The sequence below is a fragment of the Bombus affinis genome, chromosome 3 (assembly GCF_024516045.1).
Source record: "Bombus affinis isolate iyBomAffi1 chromosome 3, iyBomAffi1.2, whole genome shotgun sequence".
In the NCBI taxonomy this organism is placed as follows: Eukaryota; Metazoa; Arthropoda; class Insecta; order Hymenoptera; family Apidae; genus Bombus; species Bombus affinis.
This window is the reverse complement of record NC_066346.1, coordinates 11,248,570-11,273,147: the sequence shown is the minus strand read 5'-3', so window position 1 is coordinate 11,273,147 and position 24,578 is coordinate 11,248,570. Positions and strand designations below refer to the sequence as shown.

Sequence of the window (24,578 nt, the reverse complement as noted above, 5' to 3'; positions counted from 1 at the left end):
TTAAAACAGGAATATTATTCACGGTTGATATCAAAGAAATATTAAATTTTGTTATTGATTTTTAAAATACATTTCCTGGTAACTATCCTGTTTCTAAAATTCATATATGCTCAGATAATATCATTATCGTTTTCCTTGTAAACTACAAGGAATTCCGCTTCTTCGGTTTGTTTCTGCTACTATTAGGTATTATTAATATTACGTATTATAAGTATTATAAATTAATAAACATAATAAAGCTGCTCGACAGCGATGAAATAAATTTATACCAATATTCGTTCATAAAAAGAAATTACCAAATGTATACCAATTCTATTGGGTTGGCAACTAAGTGATTGCAGATTATGTCATTAGGTGGTAATGATAAAATGACTTAGTTGCCAGTCCAATATTTAATCAGAGTGGAGTGAGTAAAATTTTTGAAAACTTTCATTTACTTGCGTTTCATATTTCGACTTTGAAAACTACCATCTTTTTAGTTCTATAATTAATTAATTTATAACTTTATTCTTCGATGTGATATGTTTTAATAGTTTCAGAAAATAGAACGGTGTAAAAAGAGCAGCGCGGTTGTACTCTTGCGATCCTTAATTTTATATCTAGCAATTCGAATCATTTATTATTTCAACTAGACATGTACATAAAATTTTCTAAAATTCAAGCTGATATATCGATAAAATTCCATTTTTCCTTATTTAAAATCAACATGAATTAATTTGATCATCAGGCATTCAATTAGATATTTCGTTTAAATACTAAAAGTGGTTTAATCATATCCGTTCTGCGATACCGCCAGTTCCGACACTCTTTGCTTTATGAGTGAACATTTATGCATTTATTGAAAATTTACAAGTGCAAAAGTAAAATGAAACGCCAATCTGATGTAAAAAAATATACAAAATATTCAAAATATAGTGCTTTCTATACTACTTGGTAGGTGAAACAACTCTACCGAGATTCTACCTTTTGAATTATATCTTTAAAAAGGAGATTGCATAAAAATTCGCAGTTCAACTATGAGAAAGCTTTTATTTATCATTATTTTTTTTATTTATATTTTATCATTTTTTATCGTGATCTTATTTATTTATATATACGAAGCTTTTATTTTATCATTGTTTTGTTCTCCATTGTACAAAAGAACCGAAGATAGCGGGGAACAGCGATTAGGCAGCAGGTGAACGGACTCCAAAAATGGAACTTTCCGTGCTTGCATTCGAGATTTGTCGCCGTTTTTAAACGAATCTCAGTACCTTGCTAATTAATGGCTGCCACCTTTTACGCCGTTAACCCTCTCATGTTTGGAGTAATTCGATCACCAGCTCATTGTACGGGCGTGCATACAGAAAGTGAGAGGACACACGTTCCTCGTAATAGCTCGGTCGCGATTACTTTCACAACGGGAGCAAGGTCTTAGGTTTTTCGTGGCCGGATGCGTTGTAGTTTGGTTGTTTCGTCGTTTTCGAAATTTCAATAGAGAATGAGATTCCTTACCTTTGCAGAGTATTCGATATTTCGAATGTTTTGCGACGAATTGTTGCCAGTTAAGATCGAGTCCTTAAATAAAAAATATACTGTAGGGGTTGTGACTGTTTTGTAATAATTTTAAGGAAATTAATAATAAAAAAGATAGAAATAAAAGTAATAATTCATTTATAGTATCCTTGCAAAAATGTTCCTTGCTCTAGTGTCCAGTACGTATAGAAGTTTTTAGACAGTAACAAGAATTTTGCCTGAAATTCATAGTCAAGAACGAACAAAAGGATTATGTAACTGTGTCTTTGAGCAAATTCTATTAAATAACTTATTTTTTCTTTTCTCGGTTCTTAATTGTGGAGATACGGAAGGAGATTAAATCTTGTATAAGCATTGGTAAATTCGAATGAAAAATTATTTGTTCGAAAGTTTCGTATACCTTTCTCCAAAGAATAATTTGTCGATAAGAAACCAGGTAAAATGTCGGTATCAACTATCGGTATCAAAAAAAGTGGTGCGACCACGACAAACAGGATGTCGAACAATGGACATAACAGGATACGAATGATGCAGGACATACGGACCAGACTCGCCTATTGTGAATCACGCGGCGAGCTATGCAAAAGAATGAAAGTTCCGTGAAGTCGTGTGGTCGCAGTTTCGATTCCGTAGTAGAACCGCAACGATAATATTACGATACCGTGCTCTTTTTCAACTAATCAACTAGTGTGAACCTCTCTATAATATCTAGTAAATTACCCATTCGATTGGCGTAAGAAATACCACGTCAAAATATCGTTTTACAATTTTTATACATTCCAAACTTCAATGATTCGAACAGATTTGCGTTATGCTGTGTGATAAGATCGTTGAAATTTCAGTGTTACGTTTTTAGAGATATTACAGAAACGTTATGCACGACAAATACGTAATATGAATAAACGTAGTTTATTTCGTGAAACAATTGTTTAATATTACATATTGCACATTGCAATTTATGCATCTGTGGAAAATTTAAAAGTAAAAAATCCATAGATTACACGTAATATCAAAAAATATTTGTAAAATATTGACATGTAAAATAATATACTTGTCACAATATAAGAGCCTATGTCTTTAATATCGTGGACATAAAAATTTCAGAAATTGAATTTCGAACAAAGTTAGATAAAAAATTGGGGAAAGTTTAAAAATACAATCGTTTATATATAAATACCTATACAGGGTCGAAGCTATTCGTATTGGTGTAAGTTATGACACCGTAGATTTAATTTGTTCTTATCTAACATTAGTTTCATATATCGTTTGATTTGTTACCAAATGTTCGAATCTAATTGTCTTAGGAGAAAACGATCGCCGAAGTTCTATTTCGAACACAGGAAAATATTATGCTATAGACTATAGACAAAAGCGGAATTTCATTGCAGCTGTCGCAATCTTCTGCTGGCAGAAGTCGAGGACACGTTTGAAGGTAAACGCCAGTCGCGGCAATAAAAGGAAGTATTTAAAGATCTAGATTCTAATCTAGAATTCCAAATTCTGATCCGCTTTCTCCTATTTCGATGTATACGCATGGCGGAAATATTTTCTTGGAAAGTACACGAACATCATTTCATTCCTGTTCTCTTTAGTCTTTCGAGCAACTTTGTTCGTTTCTCATTAAATTCCAACGCGATGTCGAAGATTAATTGCAGGCACAGGGAATACGGATATATTCATTTACAATAGTATTAACAAATTAATCTTCCATTTAACCATTAACAACGAGTCGGTAACGAGAAATTAATGTATCGAAGTAAAATTAGAAACAACTGCTACAAGCGATATCGAAAGAAACATTTTAATTAGAAAAATTTCACCAAATTTAATTCTTTGCTCATTATTTTAATAAGAATCTAAGTGTGCAAAAATTAATGAGAAAAACTGTGTTGTAAAATACATCGTAAACGTTGCAAGCTTGAAACAAATACATACTAACGAATATCGTATTCACACATGTTACATACATACGTTTAATTAATTTAGTGCGTATACTTTTTAACAACAAGTGACAAATCAAAGAATGTTCGATCATTATTTGAAGCTCGTTCAATACCGCCCCAGGGATGAATAGAACAGGATCGTGACGGAAAGCAGCTATATAGCGTGCATGAAAATCATAGTTGCCGCAGCATCAGTCAATCAAACGGCCTGGGAAACCGGTGGGACCGCTGACTACTTAGTTTGGAAGCAAACTAGGGCAGAATACGCAACACTACATGTACTAAATTCCCTTCCCTCTCTCACGTGGATATCCCGATTGCTCTCCCGTTCGCGTTTAACCTGATTTCAAGCTTATGCCTTCGCGCTCGTTTTGGATATGTACGCAGACCGATCGTTTCTGCCACCTAACTTCAATAAGGGATGTATAATCTACTGTAATATATACAGTGGCGATGAATGAAACCGAAGGGATTACTGTGGTTCAAAATAACGCAAAAATCGAGAATAACAAAGTTGTGTTACGCACTTCATTTACGAGAAATTCCAAGTTGAAAACAGCAGGAGTGGACAATCGACAGCAGAAAGAAGAAGACGTAGGATAAAATGCTTCCGCTTTGCGTCTCACTTTCGAGAAGATCGAGGTTGCAAGTTTGTCGAGTACAATGTGTCGGGTTAATTCTTAATTAAATGTGTCTAAACTTAATTTTATTATGTAAAGGAGCGAAACGTTGGAGAAAAATGACGCGAAAGAATTGCGAACGTCGAACAATATAGCCGGCTTTCTTTTCTCCAATGTACGCAAGATAATACGCTTTTAATTTACCAAGGACCAAGCCCGACAAATTACACACACGACCAGCGCAACGCGACGATTAACTTAATATCGAATCAATTACAGAAAAGGTCGTCCCCACGAATTATATTTTATCCTCGTCGCTCCAGTCTTGTTGCAATTTAACGGTCATCCCTGATGTAATCGACAATTATTACATCCTGTAGATTGCAATAAAAAAAAAAAAAGGAGTTGGTCAGTAGCAGACATTCTCCTTCTTCTTGTTCGAATAATCGATTAAAATCCAAGACGCATAAATCTGATCGTATCTCGTTCCAGTGTGTTGCATAAAATTTGACCAAGAAAAAAGAGTACATTGCAAAATCAACGAAACTGCTACAAAAAATTACGCGTTGGTTATTTCAATCATCTACCTTTAATTTTGCCAAAATATTACGGAATTCCTAATCGAGAGATTCGACCGCAAGCATGCATCTATAATACAAGTAGGAATATGTCTTTATCCATACCGAATCAATCATCGAAATCTAGAAAAATTCATTCTCGCAACACCCGTAAAACGGTAGTGGGAAATTACAAATTGATTACTGCAACTACTCCGATCTATCTAATTTCAAGTAACAACAGCAGAATTCCTAATTGAGAATGCAAATCACAAAAGATGTACGTTGCAATTCAAAGTACACGCTTTTGACCATATAATTTACAAATGACCGACTAAAATTCCCAAAGATACACCGTTGCGAGTCGATCAAATTTCTCTGGAGAATCAAGGATGTCGACCATCGTTAGTACTTGCAATCTGAACAGATCATCGTAGAATTGGCGATGGAGGGTGGCAATCGCAGCTGATCATGTGACTCACCGTGTTACCCGCTCAACCCTATTATTCTGGAGTTACTGTGAAAGGGAAGGCGAACGCGAGGCCGACGAAAAGAAAGATCGCTCGCTTCGGTGATCTAGATCGATCCGCCGCGTGTCTACGACCTCTCTTCTCCGACGGTCTCCGGTCTCTACGTGTGAGCGTTTACTTCGTGCACCTGTATACACGAGTGTCAGGGAAAACACGATTCTCCCGTGGAAGCGGGATCTCTCATACAGGCCTTGCATCGAGATGCAAGATTGCGCAGGAACGCATGTGACTTAGCATCATGTGACTTAGAGAGAAAGTCGATCCGCCGTGGCGGCGGCGCGGTGGCGGCAGCGGCGACGCGGCCACGAGATAGAATGCGCCTCTTCAAACGAGCGATCAGGGTCGGTCATCCGACACGCTTCGTCGAATTCGACGGATACGATGAACCCGACAGACGATCGAACGCACGAGGAATTAGAGGAAATCAATGGCTGACGGATTATCGATCACTGTCATAGAGTTCAGTCGAAAGAGTGATTTTATGAAACTGTATTTGCAAGTACTGTTGTATACTTTGTGTGAGGTCCTCCGTCACTAATCTTCTTTTCCTGCGTTTGATTGTAGATTAATTTGATTATGAAAAGTCCACGTTGTGGATTAATCCATTCATACATTCGTATTATCGAGTTTGTACGTTAATTGAACTATAATAATAGAAGGTGTTATATGTTCTTAAAAATTCCGCGATATTCTTGGAATTTGCGAAGATTAGTTTCGTTCAATTGTATTTTCTAGTACAGCTTTCCTTCTTACGGTGTTTGTTTGTTACTTCTATCGTGAAGCTCTCGTTCTATTTTTTCGTTGATGGAATTATTTTTTCATGCTCCTGGATAGCCTTCTTTAAATATAGAAATTACGTTTTTCGTGTCCTCGGGCCGCTTCTTTTTCATTGCTGAAATCAACTTGTTGTATCCTTGCGCCCGTTTGTCTCTTTCTCTTCATTAAATTCCTGTCTTGGTTCGTTTTTTATCATAGAAATGTCCTCTTCCTTAAAAATTTGTTACTAGGATTTCCTTACAATCTCTACCACACATATATGTAATTACTAGCATTGGTTCATCATATGCGGAAATCTTACTAGTCTGAATTTCGTCACTGTAGGGGAAGTTACAGTTCGAGTGAAATCCATGACATGATAGGCCGTTTTTCACCATTGGCTCAGGATAGAAACGGTACTAATTGAACCCGGAAGAGGAATACCTAGGAACGTTCATAGTGATCACCTGATCATCAGGAAGCATTTTGGTGGAAATAACTAGCAGCGACGACTCAATGCTCACAGATTGCCTGTTTAAATGAAATAGCTGGTAAAATTTTTACCAAATGATTTCGTATATATCTAACAGATCAATTACGACCACCGTAGGCTTGCTTAATATTTGCAACAGTCCTTCCTTTCCTTTCACTTCCTTCCCTCCCTTTTCTTCTTCATTTCTTTCCTCCCTTTCATTTTATTCCATTGCCTCCTGTCTCTTCCTTCTTCTCCTTTCTCTTTCTTCTAATTCCGTGCCTTCTGCTTTCTTCTTTATCTTTTGTTTTTTCTCTCTCTTTTCTCGTTTTACTTCTCTTCTTCCACCCCTTTCGTTCTTTCCATCTTCTCCATTTTCTTCCTTCACTTTATTCCCCTTCTTTTCTTTCTCTAAATTTCTATTCATAAACTTAATATAACATTACACAGGGAATATGCGAATACCATTGGTCTTCTACTCTATTAAGAAATAACGAAAAGAGCCTTACTCAGTCTAACTCTCAAGTACAGAAACGCTATCGCCATCAACTTTTATTAGAATACAATCACTAAGCTCCATAAAAGTATGCGTACGAACAGAGGAAATATTTCCCTTTCGAATCACGTGGGTAGCAGCAAATTGATCGGTTCGATCGACTTCCCAGGAATCGGGAAGTGTCGTAAAACAAAATGTTCGAACGCCTGGAGGAAATATAAAGGCGAAGAAGAGCAAACAACGCGTCGTTATATAAAACGTTATTACAAATAATTACGCAACCAATTTCGTGAAACCAGTGAAATATCAACCTATCGTTCATCACATTGAATCGATCGTCGAGATAGACGGATAATTAGTACAGAAAATGTAGCGTGAAACCGAGCCTAACGGAGCCTCACCGAGCCCAGGTAGATGCCTTTCCTCTTTTGCATTACTCGATCGACCACTTGGCCAGGGAATCCTTTCCCTTTTTCTTCATCGCTTCCTGCCGACACACCAACATCTCTCACGTTCGCTCGAATTAAACGCCTGTAAGTCTATTCACACGTGCAAACGTTCGTTTTCGCGTTACGCGATCGCTACACGTTTTATGTAACCGCAATAAAAACCACACGAATATCCCAATCGTTGCTTTTTTTCTCCCGTTTTTGTTCCATCGATGGTTGAAACGTTATCGCCTTTCGTTTGTCTGCGGACATTGCGCGGATGTCGAACAATTTTCAACGCTGGTGGCTTCTTCAGATATCGCGTTCCTGTATAGATTTGTTTCGCAGGAATAGATTCTACGGTGTTTAAGGATATCTTTAAATGTAGGGCAATTAACGATTTTTGGCGAAACTATATCAATTTTGACAATTCAGTAGCCAACATTGCTGGGCTATTGAGATTGATGTTGATCTCAAACGCGAAACTATTTTTAAGCAACTTTAAAGTTAGATAGTTTTAAACATTTTGCTGGTAATTTTATTACAGCATTACTATCATGGAAACAAATAACAACGATGGCGACGATCGATACGATATATATGTATATCAATCTACTTTCCAATTGTAAGGATATTTCGTATGGAATAAATGATAATTCCTGATAAAAACGTATTTCCTGTATTGGTAGTAATTATAAAAAAGAAATGAGATTCTGAACGCTATATCCGAAAATATATCCTCAAGAATGTTTCCCCCGGTCTAATTTCACAATCTTGCAGCTTTCTACTTTAATATCGCGATAAATTACCTATCGAAATTATTCAATTTCTTTAAAATAAATCGGCTATTCCATATATTACACGTGGTTTAAAATTTATTTCAAATTTATTTTAAATAAGAACTTCTTTTTCTTCCATTATATTTAATAAACTGGCAATTTAACTTTTTAATATTTATCAACCTTATTTTCTATAATATAGCATGTCGAATTATTTATCCTAGTTCAAACGAGTACATCGTTCGTGTTTCTCGTTAAAGTTATCGCGAAATAAACGACAACCTGTTCGGCCGATTCGGTCAAGTTGACCATGTTATTTCGTTCAGAAATTACCGCATCACGCTCCACGTGACAGTGAATAATGTGGCACACCGTTGATTACCTGAAATGAATATAAAAGTGACCAAATTAAGAAGAATGAAATACATACGCCACAGGCCATATTTTTTCCTTCTCTTTTTTACAAATTTATCCAACAACTTTCACTTAACGAAATTATCAACGAACCACTGCAGTGACATACTTCGACCAATCTGTCAACACATCTTATCATCGTTCATCACTCTGGAATCTGAGTGAAAAATCTTTTACCTACAGCTGTCTTCTTATTAATCACATTAAAATTCCAAATTTAAATATTGCGAATGGACTATGGACATGTCTAAACATTTTGGTTATCTTGTACGTATTTGTACATTAAAACGCTTCACAAATGTGCAACGATTCAAATCAGTATCATAAATTCACAGACTTTGTTAGTAACTCCATGAAACAATCAAATTTCCCGACAAGAACTGCGACAAAAAATAAATTAATTCAAAGCTGCGTACGAATTTTCAAAATCGGATCAATGAACGTCACGAAATACCTCGAAAGGCGTGTCAAGGTCCTCTTGGTGCGAGCCTTTTGATTGATTGCGACCTGCCGTCTTTCAAATTTCAATAAAAAATCGTTTCTCGTCATCAACAAAGAGAAGAAGATGGGAAACGAGAAAAAGACAAATCCGAGTACAACGTATCGAGGAGTCATGATCATACAGAAAACCGCAAAAGGCTGGAAGCCAGATTCGGGTCAGAATTGCGGAGAATGCCAAGGTTCAATCCTTCCCCTTCTCGAATGGATGTCTCGATAGCAAAATTTCTTTTTTTGCGTGTATTACTCACGTACGGACTCCTTTGATCCACACCCGATCGAATTTCGATTATGCGTCTGGGCGAAATGTTATTTCGCAACGAGTGGGTGTACCTTGGAAGAGAATGATGCACCTTTCAAGGTGAACAGTTTAATTATCGTCACCAATTCACAGTTTATTATTTGTCCTATCGGAAATTTTTGTCGCTTCCTTTGACGTTTGAATACATTGCAAACGTTGAAGAAATTTCGTTCCCAAGCATTGTACGAACTTCGAGATTCTGTTATAACATCACTGGACTACGGATATTTATGCAAATTCATATTTTTGCGAGTATAATTAAAAAGACAGAACCCAGATACAGACAATTGTTTTATTCAATAAGTATTACAAGGGGTAGTATATTTTCGATATTTTATATACTTTTGCATATAATTGTGTGCACTTTTGCATACACGTATAAAAACCGGCAATGTAAAAATTTATGTGAGATACTTAAATAAAACTTACAAGAACCTCAGGTCACTGAAATTAATCGAGTAACGAATGAAATAATATCATAGAATGAAGTGTTATTCTAGCGTGAGCGGTAGAAAATATGCAGTATTTTACATTTACAGTATTTTCGTAACTATGCATATACAAGCGGAAATATATGACCATTGCACAGAGTACAGTCAATTAAGGATTATAAATGGCTGGAGATTATAAAATTATTTGATAGATGCGTATTACGCATCTTATCAGATCGAAAATCTATGTCGTTAACCTTCGCAGATTGACATTTAAAAATCTCGGATGTATTCCTATAAGGAAATACAAAACTTTCCCCTTTCACCAAATAAACATTATTGGTCCAGTCGCACCTTCAAAGTATTTAAACATGTTCTGTAAACGTGTGGTAATGACGAAATCGCGTCCTCGTTCGGGTAAATTGGATTTAATTGTTCACATCAGTAAACTGATCGACATTTATTGATCGATATTATTCATCGATTTTTTCTATTTTAGATTTACGGGAAAAGAAGTGAAACGTTATATCAGATATAGCGATAGAGAATAGAGAAAATATAATAGTAAGAATATGTTGTATTGTTAGAAATAATGCAAAGCTGTAAATGTGCATCATGAAATGTGAGTTGAAGTGTACGTTATATTGCCTCGAGATTTCTATCTAATTATGTATCTATTTATTACTTTATCTTATACACACTGTCTCATCTTGCTCGGCGCGTTTATAAATATCTTTAACATTAATATAAATGTTATGTTAGAATGAACGTCGTGTATCGTGCTCCTGTAATATTTGTCTTCTCCGAAAATACTTTCACAACATCGAGCAGTATTTCATTTCAAGCGGTCTGATTTATATTAACCTGACTGATATGATAGCATGTGCGAGATTCAGATCAATATCATGTACAAAAATAACAGTGGTTGCACGTGGTGAATATTTTAAATTTAAAAATGGTACGAAAAATAATGTTGGTAAATTATTATTTTACTAATCACTTTAACGAATACCTGAATATATGAATTATTAGATGACCGAATATAAAAGATGTTACACGAGCCACGTACAAAAGAAACTTATCAATCTTATTCAAGTTAATCGACCGACCTTTTAAAATGGAAAACATGTACCGAGATCATAAATTTACATTTTAAGATTTAACATTTTAAATAAAATTAAATGCGTATTGAGATTGAATTTAAATTTTAAACTCTCACATTTAGAGAGATAAATTTAATTATATGTATTTTGAGAATTATATGTGGTTGCATCAAAGTTAAAATGTCTTTCGAAAATCGAAGTCGATCAGTTTGGTTTCGGAATGGCTCATATGTAAGAGTAAATGATCGGTTTGTTCCCGCCACTTTCGATTTTTGCACGAAGAGAGCCTTTCGATGAACGTTGCAGAATTCCACGAGAGGAACGATGAAAGTATTTTCATTCAAGTGAAGGCATCAAGGAGAAAGTTAAAGCGACGATTTGGTGCATTTGATACAATATGTTTTGCAATCTAGGTACAACTGACATTTCAAGACTATTCGAGATTATACGCAAACGAAGCCATTCAGACTGAAATTTAAATTCAAATTAACAAATTCCAATTTAAAAATCAAAATTCAAATTTAAGTTAAAAAAATACATATACAAATTAATAGATTATTCTCGAAGACTCAACTTTAAATTGACGATCAATCTACATTCTCTCTCCGTCATTTTCCTTCGTCAAAATTTTCTCGAGAGAAACCCACACAGAATCTAAACCAGCCCGCCCTAAGGATCGTAATAGCACGATCCAGAGAATCCAATCAACTTCTTGCGTCGTAACAAGCGTAACAAGCTGTCGCTTTCACCATCTCAAAACGCGCGTAACTTCAAAAGCAACATCGGCGCAACAAGATCACGAGTCTTCCTCAACACATAAAGAAAAAATATTCGTCTTGATCTACTTGAAACTTGTTAAAGCTCGATCTGTTTGTGCAAACGACTTGGCAGATGTTCAGGCACGCGTGCAACTGCAATTGTAGTAAGCACACGCTGCTCGATCGTCTCGAAACCAATATGAGAGCATGTTATATCATTGTCCCGGATTCGAGTCGTTCAACGACGCATGTTCCCGCTCACATTTGCCTCGGATCGATAACACACGCGCAGTAACCACTGGTCAAACCTGTTTAAAAAACATTTTTCGAGGGAATTTCCGGCGCCGCCCCGACCGCCAAGGATACACCTTTCGCACGTACGCGACCGAGTCTCGTTCCTGAAACTCGGTCACCACAGTGACCAAATTCTCTCCTAATTGCCGAATTTTGTCCAACAATTACTGTTTTAAAAAAGGAAATTTGTTTAATTACTGGAAGACGCTTATTGGTATTGCGATATAATGGGAATGATATAATTATTGGAAATTATGAAACAGTTTCTGAATGAGATACTTATACGTGAATCGTACAATATGTTAACCAATTTCGTAACGTATAAAGTTCTTAATGTCTTAAAAATGCGAAATTGTTGATTTATTCTGATCGATGATGTATCGATAAATTAAACAAAATACAATCAAACTATTTACATATAAAACTTCTAGAGTGTGCTGCGAAGGGGAGAATTTTGCAAATTACTGATAAATTTAGTGCAAGATTTCGTAGTGAGAATTTAAGATTGAATTAGGAATGACGTTTAAGAAAATATCGGGGAAAACTCGGGGAAATTTCTAACGTTTGAAAAGACCAAATTTTTAAAGAATTTACTCAGAGAAGTGATGTGTCAAGCAATTCGATATATCTTCAGGTGGATTAATTGCAATTGGATCGTTGTCGGATCCTCTGAAACGTTCAGTGCTTTAAAAAAAGAGAAATTCTCGGAACGATTATTGGGAGCGATAACGTATCAAAAAATTGTATAATTCGGTCGTTTCGATGGTTTAATTAATTGCCTGATCCAAGAAACAGCACTATACATATGTTGTAGGTGAAATGTAGTAATTGATAAAAAAAACTGGTTGTTGGCTGAAATTGCATGTTTGTGCGATGGAGAGGCAACTACAGTGTCGATTGCGCCGTTTATGACGATATGATTTTATAAAAGTCGATTTCAGCAACTGTGGTGTACCCAACATGTATGAAAAAATGCGGTCACTGAGATGCGTGTTTCTTGGCAGGATTTTACGTGGACCATTGAAATCTGACATGTTCAGAAGCGTTCAACGACTATTACTGTCAATATCACTATCAATATTTAATGTTCTCAATATTGTATTGACAATATAAATATGTACATAATTCATCGTCTAGATGGCCTCTTATGTATGATAATATTAAAGATCTTAAACACTGACAAATAATATTGACAATAATCTGTATAAAAAGTTACACTTCTGGTGTGTTGAAGAAACGGTAAATAATATGTAACAGAATATATCACAATGTGTTTACGGCAGTGTATTGACTCATCGTTGGCCATTACAACGACATATATAGATAACTGTTTTCAATTTTTCGTTGTAGTTTAATTACGCTATTCAAATTAATATAATTTGAAACTCGTAGATACATTTATTCATATCAGACAGATCTTATCAGACAATGAAAAGAAACACGAAATTAATAAAATCTGGAACCATCAGCGAATCAAATAATAAAAACTCGATTTCCCAATAAATTTCTTCGAACATTCATCAATATAATCGAAGTGACTGTAACAAAAGACGATTTACTCGAGCGACGTAATCATACATTCATCAACTTATATAAAGTTAAACTGTCAACCATTCCGATTTCAACAATTATTTAAAAATCCTTTATATACTCCAAGCATGCTTACGCTAATATGTCATCGATATTTCAGGGATACAAGCACAATGAAATTTTTTACATCACTTTCTTTCTACGCCCTTTAACCTTATCAATCAGTTTTTGTTACACACAATGTACGGCTCCATACCCCATATAGCCCATATACGACGGCGAGGATGTAACAATTCCACATTGAACCCGCTATTTCGCCTTTCATCGTGATTAACGGACCGCGGAAAGTCGAACGATCTTCTTCACGCATAAATAATTAAACACAAAGTGGACGCTATCGATAACTATCCCGTTCGAGTTCGCTTCTGAACGAAGGAAATTCGTACGATCGAATAGTTTTCCTCGATGCCAATCAATTAGGTATACGCTCGAGGAGTAACTTTCTCGATTCATCGGCTGTTTCGATTCATCGATCAAACTTAAATCAGCGAAACTTAGCCTCGGGGCGACGTTCCATTGCCCAATACTGTTCCATTTATCGTTTTTCGAACACGTAAGAGTATATGGGTGTGGAGGTTTGATTACGTAGAACATTTTCATTAACGAGAACGTATAGCTTCGAATACGGTGACGTTAATTGTTTTAAATAGCAGTGATCACGTGTGGACATGAATCTTGTATTGAAAAATTCAGGTACAGCGATGAATAAAAGAAACATCAAAGTCGATACACTACGAATTTTAGTAAATTTTATACTAGACATTTTTTACAATATTGACAATTTCATATTTATTAATTGCTCTTACTAAATATAAATATATTTCGTAAAATTATGCTGTTTTCCTATAATTCTTGCTTTACAATGTTTCTTGCAAGAGGCGAGTGAAGGCACGAAAACAGAAAAGGCGAAGCTGCTAAGATCACGAGGTTCTTCGTTTTATCGTAATCTTCTTTTCGCAAACAATGGTTTAATGAACCGTTGGAAGTAACCGAATATTGTTTGTTTAGAATTCTCATGGGCGATCGCGTCTACCTTCTTTCGTAGCATTCAACGGGCAGCCGGTTGTTGCAAGCTTCTGCAACTTTGTAACAAAGTTGCTTAAACCGGGTTACGTTTGATCGTGTTGATTACAACAGGTTGAATCTCGGTCACGAATCTCAGGTGTTCTCAGTTTCCATTTTAACAATTTCGCTTTTATTTTTGATACTCTTCTAGAAGAATTACAACGATACGGAATAACGATAACATTTATCACATAAAGTATAAAATACAAAAAGTTAAGTGCTTTAGAGTTAAACATAAAACTCAAAACTAATCTTCGTGATCGTTTACAACCTGATAATACCGATGGAGGATTAACCATAAGAACGATACGGATCTGTGTGTGAGTCGCGTGATTCATCCGGTCCACCCTAGTCTCTTTCTTTGTCTCTTTTCTTTTTCCGTTTCACGTAACGAAAAGTGAATGTCAGTGGCATTTAACGTTCCGGCGCCGCGGTGTGGCCGTCCAAGGAAATCTGGTGCGTAAGCTTACGGAGAAGGTTCTCGCGAAGGCGACCTCGTGAAACATCGCGGCCCGACAACTTTCGAAGATCGCGAATGCCTGGAGAAAGTGCTCTTTTTTTCGATTCACCTCAGTCGAAATCGCGACTGCATGTAAAGCACGCCCGTTCACGATCGAGAAAGACTTCACTACCATAATCGACTTACAATTTGGCTCTACCGAAACCGGAATAATCAAAGTTGATAGCGAATTTACCATTTCTTTGTTCGATAGTGTCTGGTAATTGAAATTGGTTCACGCTGTTCTTCCTCGAAATCATTATTTTAAATTCACATCTTTTCGCATAATCATAAGTAAACTTCATTCATACGTAGAGGGTGTATACATTATATGTACAGTATACAATATGCAAACGTATAGAAAATATACAAAGTAGAATACTTATTATGATATTCAGACAGAGATACAAATTTTTATTTAGGTTGCGAATTTTTGTAGATGTTCGTAGAAATCTGTATAATATGAGATGGTATTATAAATGGTATATAAAGATATGGTGGCCGAATATGATGTCATAATTACGAATTATGGGAATATGATATCTTGTGATAAAGAAAGTTTGGGATGGAACATATCGAGTCCATATGAGCGAGACCAAAGCTCCATCACCTGTGTATTAATCGAGTCTCTCGGAAGTCAAATTGCATAATAATGAAATAAATAAAGTATGATTGATTTAATTAACTGCACTTTTTCGTTTTCACCCGTAGCTGAATGAATCGTGTTCAACTTGTCGACGAACAAACGTCTTACTTTTATATTACATTTATTATACGTAAATACCACAAAAAATGAATCCAAGATAAATTTCAAAGAATAATATTTGTAATATCATCACCTGTCTCTACCTTTCAATTGATGAACTTGTTAAATGTAGCTTCTGAGTGTTTTAATCCTGGCCGTTCCAACTGTAGTCACGATTAAAATGATCGTCCTCGAAAAATGGCCAATATTTAAACGATTCGATACGTTCGATCAACAGGTCGAAATGCGATTGTTGACGATTCGTCGGTAGTCTGCTCATAGCTCGTAATTAAATTCTAATTAGTCACAGTAGAGTATCCAGAACGGTAGTGTGATAAAGATAAACGAGCCGGAACGCGAACGAAGATCGGCAAGAAATATCGAGTAATTATATCGACGTGTATGCTGTCACATTATGTACACGTTTTCTGACCAAGCAATTTAAACGATTGAAGAAAATGGCCAATTTGTAGTACAAGTAGAAAGTCGAAACACGCCGATCATGCGAACGCCCGTTGCTCCAGCTGTAACATGTACCGTGACTTCGATACAACGACTGCACTTGAAGGTTGCGCGTGGACATTGCTCCGCTCGATGACACGCACAATTTTTTCTCGTTCGTTCGGGCTTTGTATTTGTTGCGTTATGCAGCGTCTCATATGCGGGAGGATAAAGTCAATGGGACGAAGAGAATCGTAGATGTAGAAATTATATTTCGAAGGCGCGAATGAAGTGCGAAGGTTTATAGTCTAATCGGAATTTAACAATTGGGAAATTTCAAATTTGTAGATTTTATAATTTGGTAATTTGCAAATTTAGGAACTTGAAAGTTTGGAAATTTGAAGATTTAGAAATTTGAAAGTTTGGAAATTTGAAAATATAGAAATTTGAAAGTTTGCAAATTTTAAGATTTAGAAATTTTGAAATTCAGAAGCTTGGAAATTTATAAATTTCGTGTATATATATATATCGTTGTTTTCGTATCGGGCTTGGCATATTTCGCGTTTTTCTTTCTGTTCTTATTGCAACGATAAGTCCTTTGCTTCGTAATGTTTTCCAAGTGCTTTGCTGAACAAACGCAAGCTTGTAAGTTATTAAGTTTCCTATTAAGAATTTGTTCAAATACAAATCTTCCAATCTTCAAACTCCTAACTTCTCAGATTTAAAAATGGGAATTTAAATGTGGGAATTTAAAAATCTGAGAAGCTAGGAGTTTAAAGATTGGAAGATTTGTATTTGAACAAATTCTTAATAGGAAACTTAATAGCTTACAAGCTTGCATTTGTTCAGCAAAGCACTTGGAAAGCATTACGAAGTAAAAGACTTATCATTGCAATAAGATCAGAAAGAAACACGCGAAGTATGCCAAGCTCGATACGAAAACAACGATTCGAATGCATAATAAACTCCACGTATAGGAGAGAATATGCAACGAAGAAAAAACGTTTAGAAACATGAACTACAATAAACTACACCTATATGAAGAAATCGTGGGTGATGAAGTACACCACCTGTCACTTAAATTACTACTGTTGGTACATTCATTATTTAATTGAAAATCTCTCTCCATTTTTGTCGAATTTCACTTGAAACTATTTCCTTCTTTGTTTATGGCTGAAACTTTCCGGTTTTCCTTATCGTTTAGTGACTATGTGAGCGCAGATCTGACATTTTCAGCAAACCGTATATCGAGAAAATGGCGATGGTTGTTACGCAACGGAACAGGTCTGCCAAATTGTGAGTCCGCTCGTCAAAGTTGCGACTCCCGCTTCACATCCATACGTTTTACGCGCCACGAGAAATATCGGTGCAGAAGGGAATGCATAAAATTCCTCTCGAAACGACTTTGCCAGTTGGCTCCCGCTATTTAGTCACGGGAACTCGCGAATAGCTGAAAGCATTTAATTGTTCTTGGTTGCTGTCGAAACCAAGAACTTCGACGACGTGTTACGACGCTCGGGAAATGTGTTTTAAATCCTGAATTTGTTTCTACGAATGTACGAGTTCGTTAAGAAAAATACAAGTTTCAGCGAAAGAAATGGTCGTTGAATAGGTTTCTAAACTTTAGGAATTTTCTGCTCCTGATCTTTGTTTTCAACTATGCAACATTTCAAATTTTATATTTTACTTTTTAATTCTGCGATATTTTTAGTTTCACGCGTTGTTCTTTGGTTCTATAGTATTTGAAATTTCTGCATGAGATTTTGTTAACGACACACCGGGGATCCGGATATTTTAATTATGAAAACGAATAAAAGTAGAATTTAGACGAAATGTCTATACTCCAGTGGTATTTTCATGATTAATGTAGAACAATTTTTGAACTTGAATTGTCTGTGAAGCAATTGGATTAATATTTGAGACAATTAATCAACAAGTATTTTTCTTAACACACCATATATTAACGAAGGTTGAACAACAATTGTATACTTTGAATATTATTCCATTCACGCGATCCAAGTAGCAATGACGAATTTCTGAAAATAGTTACACCATCAAGCCTGGAACGCAGTAATAAATGCATAGAATGGAGTAATAAATGCTAGCATATAAACGAGCTTATTAAAATCCCCTGCATTTTATTGTCATTCTTTTTTATATGATGTTATATTATATACAGTAGACTGAATATAGAGAAAATCTTAAAGAAAATACATAACAGTAGAATTTCTACTATTACTCATTTTTCTATTATTCAAATCCTTTCAAATCACAAAATTCGTCATATGCAAATGTGTTACTTCCTTTCCACGAAAATTGCTTACACGAGCTGAGTAATTAAATATCCTATGGTAAAGAAAATCTTGAACAAAATTTGTGACAAAGATCGTTCGAATCATCACGAATGATTAAAAATTCATCGTATGTAAACGATACTTTAATATGACATAAAGATCGCTCACATATTTCTACCAAAGATTATTCCAATCTTCTCAAACTTCCAAATTGATCATCGCGCAAATGATACTCGCTTTAATTTCCAATAAACAATCCTGACTTGAAATTAGTAATTGAATACCGATAAATTGCTCGTCGCCAATCATCTCGATTTACGATAATGGCTGCAGGAGCGAAGATAAACGCTACCTTGCGCATGCACACAGCTTGTACTTTGTACGCATTCACACCTCGTGCACCCTCTAACCGTGTCCGATCATCTTTTTTTTTACAAAAGGATTTTATGGATGGATTTTATCTAAATCAAACGCAAAATGGAAGCTCGGAAATACAGAAGCTGAGAAAAAAAAGACGAACGATATATCGGTTACGTAACGTTGTATTGATTGACTAGAAAAGCTACGAACGACTGATATGAAAGTTTCTCTCCCCCAGTCGGCGAGAAGAGGATCGAGAACGCCGAGAGAATGTGAAGTCTCGGGAAGATCTACGACATAATTACACCGTGCATCGCATTTTTCCATCACGTGATGGTCTTGCATTAAAAGCAGCGATTCTAAGCCGGCGATCAGGCGACTTTTACTTTGCAAACACGGCAGGGTCAATTCGTACCTGATCTCCCCCCTCCCTGATAGATCACATTTGTGCTTCCATCTTATAGCTCTGATTGATCGATGTAACCAATGTGTGTCTAAGAAGACGTTTCCTTTTAATTCTCTCGGATCGTTTAGACGTTCGCCGAGTTATTCGATTATTTTGAGTATTATGAGATGATTCGGTTGGAAACAATTTGCAGACGTAATAACTTTACAGAAGAACAATTTTAAAATATATCGTCAATGCACATCGAGTGAAAGGAACAGAAAATAAAAAGTGGTCTTATCATACCTTTCTTGTATGGTTTTCATAGTTGCGATTCAACGATGCTTACAGAAAGAAGATATTCGATGTTGTAAGTTCTAACGATGTTGCAAGAAAAAGATATTTCAGTATAAAAAGGTTATATTGATTTTCATTTATTTTATATTCTTGTTAGACTTTTAGTCTTTTTCTATGCTGTAAATAATTTGATATGTTTATTTATTTACAAGATCATAAATAGTAGTAGAAATCGATTGAAGCATATCTAGCGAGGAATCAAATCAATACTGTTTTAATTAACAATAATGTTTCGTATAAACGATTGGATGTTCTACAAGTATGGTACTAGGATCTTCCCAAGCTGATCTTTTAATCTTCGCTCAATTATATGGTACAAACTGTTAAACAAGATAATTGCTGGACCATTAGCTGAAATGTCTTCATCGTGCACTAATGTTTCTAATACTCTTAAAGCTACTCGATAAAGAGACTTACTACTTTCCTCTTCGTTAATCAATTCTGTTACTACTTTACCTATTAAGTTACCTAAAAGTTGTACTACGTTTTCAATTGTTATAAATGATACATGTAAAAAATCTTTTAAGCTAACTTTTCGAGTTTGCACAACTTAATACATATCTATGTTAACATCGAAATGATCAAAACACAACTGTAGATCACAAAGTTCTATTCCGTTAAAAGATTCGTCAAATTAAAAGTTCTCTAACCGCTAGCCAGTTTCATTTTTTGTAAACAGTATCAATGAATATTCTATTCTTGGAATTTTTATATTTTCTCTTAAATCTACCAAATTAAATTTCTTTGCATATAACAGTTTCTAGTTTTCGATAGATCTAATATCACACATGACACTTCCTGCAATAGCCTATCTAACGAAATGAACGACCGTGAACAAGTTCAGGACTAAATTGTATCATTTTTTCAATTAATCAATCGCATTAAATTCCTCGTTTCCTCGCTCTTCTATAACCATAAATCTCTTACCAGAATTTCCCAAATCGAAGAGAAGAAGCACTTCAGAGTGGAATTTCATATTTTGCTAAGAACCTACGAAAATTCTTTATCAATGATTTCAGATGACTTCTAGATTGATCTAGTATTGAAAAACAACACAGTCAATAACCTCACACGGCAAAGTAAATGGCAGCGAAGAATTCAGAAGAGGAAGTTTCTTTAGTTACGGATAAAGCCAAAATTCCGGAAGAAGGAAGCGTTTTCGTGGTAATCCAAAAGTAAAAAAGGAAGAGAAGAAACCGAAAGACCAGGTGATTTGGTCGCGCTGAATTTGCCTGGTAATTCGCTCGTGCAAACGATAACGTCCGACTCGCTTTCGTTGTTACCGTTTGATTGATCGCGGCCGGTACTCGATGATCCACGGCGAGGCACCGTTTACGATTTGTACTCGTCATGTCGCTTTCTACGATTCGCAATAGCGCAGTCTAATGCACGCCTAAGCGGCGAATCTTCAGCATGAAACTCAACGGAATCTTCTGATTAATCAAAACTTTTTACAACGCCGTGATCTAAATCGAAGTAGAAACCAATGATACTCGGCGACTTGCGCCATCGAGATCGATACGTTTACTACGGGGAGTTTCAAAATTTTTTCGCAACAGCTCATCGACAATCACCTAGAATCCACCGGTTGTGGATGAATAGGATGACTTCAAGCTTTCGACTCTGTTAAATAGTCCTTCGATAATTGCTTTTAGTCCTCTTTTCCACCTGCGCTTCTTTTCCTAACATGGAGCAATAGAAACGGGATTTTTAGTGATGCAAAACTGTTTCGTTTAATTATGATGTGCTTGATGTTACATATTCGATCGTAAAGTGAGATTAATAGAATCATGGAAGTTATGTTTGAGAAAAATTATTAATTGTTTATTAAGTGAGTGTTTTCACTGTGAACTGTGATTACTGCGCTATGACTGTTTCATCATGGACGAACGATTTGAAGAAGAGATTAATCGTTTTCCTCAAATTGTAAAGTAGTAATCTTGTTTGAGTAGTAACGCAATACTTTTAAGCTGTAATTCAATCCTAACTAAACTGCACGGAGAAGCTTCAAGTTAAATTAAACCGTTAAATAAAAAAGAAATTAGTAACTCAATTTACCAAGTCAAGATCATCCAAATTTTTAATTTGCTTTTTACGAGATAAACTTACCGAGATTTGACGAACTTTGTCTCTCGTTTAAAATTAATTTCAGATATCAAGTTTTCACGGTCAATATCTTCTGTTCATTCACGTTCTTAATCTCGTTTGACAACCAAATATTATCAGCTCGCGTAATGACAAAGTTGGAGCGTAGACCAGTCGTGATACTGTACGCGGCAACAGATTAATTAGCTTTGGATACTTGCGAATCATCGATACAATGTGATTTACGTTTGTCGCCAAAGAATTTAGCTGAATTATATAATCAATTACAATATTCTGATCGCCGTTGAAATTCTCATGACTTTCATAATCTTACGCAATGAAAGTGCGGTACGCGCGTTTCTTATGTAACGAAAATCGAATGTCCTTTTGGCATCGCACAATTCGCTTGTAAAAGGACTTTACGCCTTTCGTTCGTGCATATCTCTGATTCTTGATTCTTCGTTGAATTTTCCTTGCATACATTACGTTTCAGCGTTAGGTGAATATCAATTTCGTTCCTATTACTGTTAGAATTCTTCAACTCGATTAACATAAGATTCGTACAGATGACCTTAACTGAAGCCAAACTGGACCACTCTATTTTATATGAAATTCTCAATTTCATTAATCAGATACACAATTAATCACGCAACATCTCAAAGAACAAGGGACTTATTTCTACGAATCTATTTATTACAGGGAATAATATAAATAATTAGGTAAACGGCAATAAATAATCATTCCAAGCCTATTTAAATAATCTTAATACCAGCTCTTTAATTAGCATACAACATAGTTCATTACGACACAAAGTTTCTTACGACTTCCATACGATTCGATTTCAATTCAACCCTAACGAATCCAGCCTAACCCTAACCTACCCCAAAATGAAAAGAGGACAGAAGATTGAGGGATTAAGGTTAAGTTTCATTCCGAGTATGTCACGCGTTCCCTAAATTCATCCTGATTACGATCTGACAGTAGAACACGATAAATTCATCGAGAGATTCTAAATTCTTTCAACTACCTCAACGAACAGTCTAAACCTGTTCAAACATCCTTTTCTAACATCAATCTTCCAAATCTTACATATAATATCCTCTATCTCCGACTCGCCTTCCGTCTGTCTGAATCCAATCTCACCCTATTCCATCGAACCTAATAACGAAAGGAAACTAGACGAAAAGCAAGCGCGAACACGACATAAGAAGCCAGTCTTAATTAACCAATTCGATGGAAACGGCGATCTTATCCGTACTTGTGGATTAGTGGGGTTCGGGTGGCGACTTTGTACGTCACGTTATTTCGGAGAGCGCGGAGAGACAATCGATGTCTCGAATCGAGGGCAGCAGCCAGCGGCTCGTTTAGAGAAAGGAAAGTCAAACGTGGACGGGAGTCTACGCCTCCTCCTCCCTCCTTCTCTCTTCCTCGCTCTCTATGCTCCTTTTCCTCTTCTTCGTCGCCGGTTAACCGCCTCTCCTGTTCTCTCTCACCTGGAGGTTGTTAGCTCGAAGTCAGGTAACTTACATTGCCTTTCGCCCCCTCCGCTGTGCCGTTCAACGGCCAACGCTTTTGGGGAGCTTTTCCACCACCATCTGCCACTGTGTGTACGTAGTCGATAAAGAACTACACGGGAACACGCGTCGAGTGAGGTTACCGCATTATATGAAACACTCGGTCAGTAAGTCTCTAACCAACAATCACTCGACACCGAGCACATCCAGTCAGTGGTCACTGACTACAACGGACAGACCGAGTCAGTAGAAGTGGCTGACTATCGTCGTACTGTCTAAGACAAATGGTGACCAGTCGAATTTGTCCGACCAGGTCTATGGAATTCGTCGTTTCGCCCCGTATCGTCTTTCTTCCCTTCGTTCTTTCTTGAGATACTTTGACACAACCCTATCTCGGCTTTTTCCTATCTTCGTCCGTGGAGGATTATTGAGAATAATCGTGGTTCGAGGAAAAAAGTGTGTCGAAAGTGCTGCTCGCGTTCGCCGGTTCTGAACATTCGTCCTTGAACATCTGTTCGATTCGGTTTACTGGAGATCGGCCAGCAACGTGGAGCACGTGGAGGCAAAATGCACAGGTAAGCTATTGTTAACGCTTGGTTGATACGAACGACTTACGATAGATTTATCCCGCTTATTTGTAGGCAGAGTGTATTTTCATTTTCCCTGCGTTAACGTTACTCGTAGTTAAAGGACGTAATTATTAGGACGTTAGAACTGCCGAATCTATAAATACCTATTTTTGAGCTCCATTGTCAGGTTCTTTGTTTATAGATGCATGAAAAGTATGAATATGCAATTACAAAAATTAATACGATTTTTATCTAAGTAGAAATATGATCATCGTTTGTAACATACGAAATGTCGAATTTTGATGATATCAATTTTCTGAAGCTCCTTCCTTTCGTAAACATTTTTTACTTTTCGAGAATCATTTCATATGTCGTCCTAGAACCGAGAATTTCCTTCCTCGTACGTGATTTTAATTTTTTAATTTCTTCGTGTATAAACATATATATAAATCTTTTAAATATTTATGCGTATCATTACATATAAATGTATATAAATTTTGTTTGGGATTCAGCGAAATATGACTTATTAGAAATTATACATGTCATATGTTACTACTTCTATATCAATCTACTTTCATCGCATCACTTCCATCGTAATCATCATTACGAGCACAATAATATTAACTTACATATTAAAGTTTGGTAGTTCTCATGTTAAAAAGATTCGTTCCATTTAAAAAGTAATCACTAAGGCATTAGATGGTTCGTGTTTCACGTTGATACTTTAATGTTAGAACATTAGATGAGATATAGATGAAAAGAAAGCTTGGCCTTTCTCG

General features: G+C 36.0%; 2 protein-coding genes across 7 annotated transcripts in view; one reads left to right on the top strand and one right to left on the bottom strand.

Moving 5' to 3' along the window:
* Positions 1-24,578, bottom strand: part of LOC126914646 (centrosomal protein of 290 kDa-like) — a 170,263-nt gene that overhangs the window by 92,699 nt on the left and 52,986 nt on the right. The window contains exon 24 of one of the 4 annotated variants that reach the window (XM_050718822.1): positions 47-1,557. The exons of the other annotated variants lie outside the window; for them this stretch is intronic. The gene's annotated coding sequence lies outside the window, so the exon portion shown is untranslated. Of the gene's footprint in view, positions 1-46; positions 1,558-24,578 lie in introns of those variants that run through there. 4 annotated transcript variants of the gene reach the window in all.
* Positions 23,314-24,578, top strand: part of LOC126914660 (chorion peroxidase) — a 34,888-nt gene continuing 33,623 nt past the window's right edge. For all 3 annotated transcript variants that reach the window (XR_007709766.1, XM_050718880.1, XM_050718881.1), the window contains exon 1: positions 23,314-23,805. Coding sequence is in view for 2 of the 3 variants with exons in the window: in XM_050718880.1 (XP_050574837.1) it covers positions 23,798-23,805 (8 nt within the window). In the remaining variant the exon portion in view is untranslated. The remainder of the gene's footprint in view (positions 23,806-24,578) is intronic.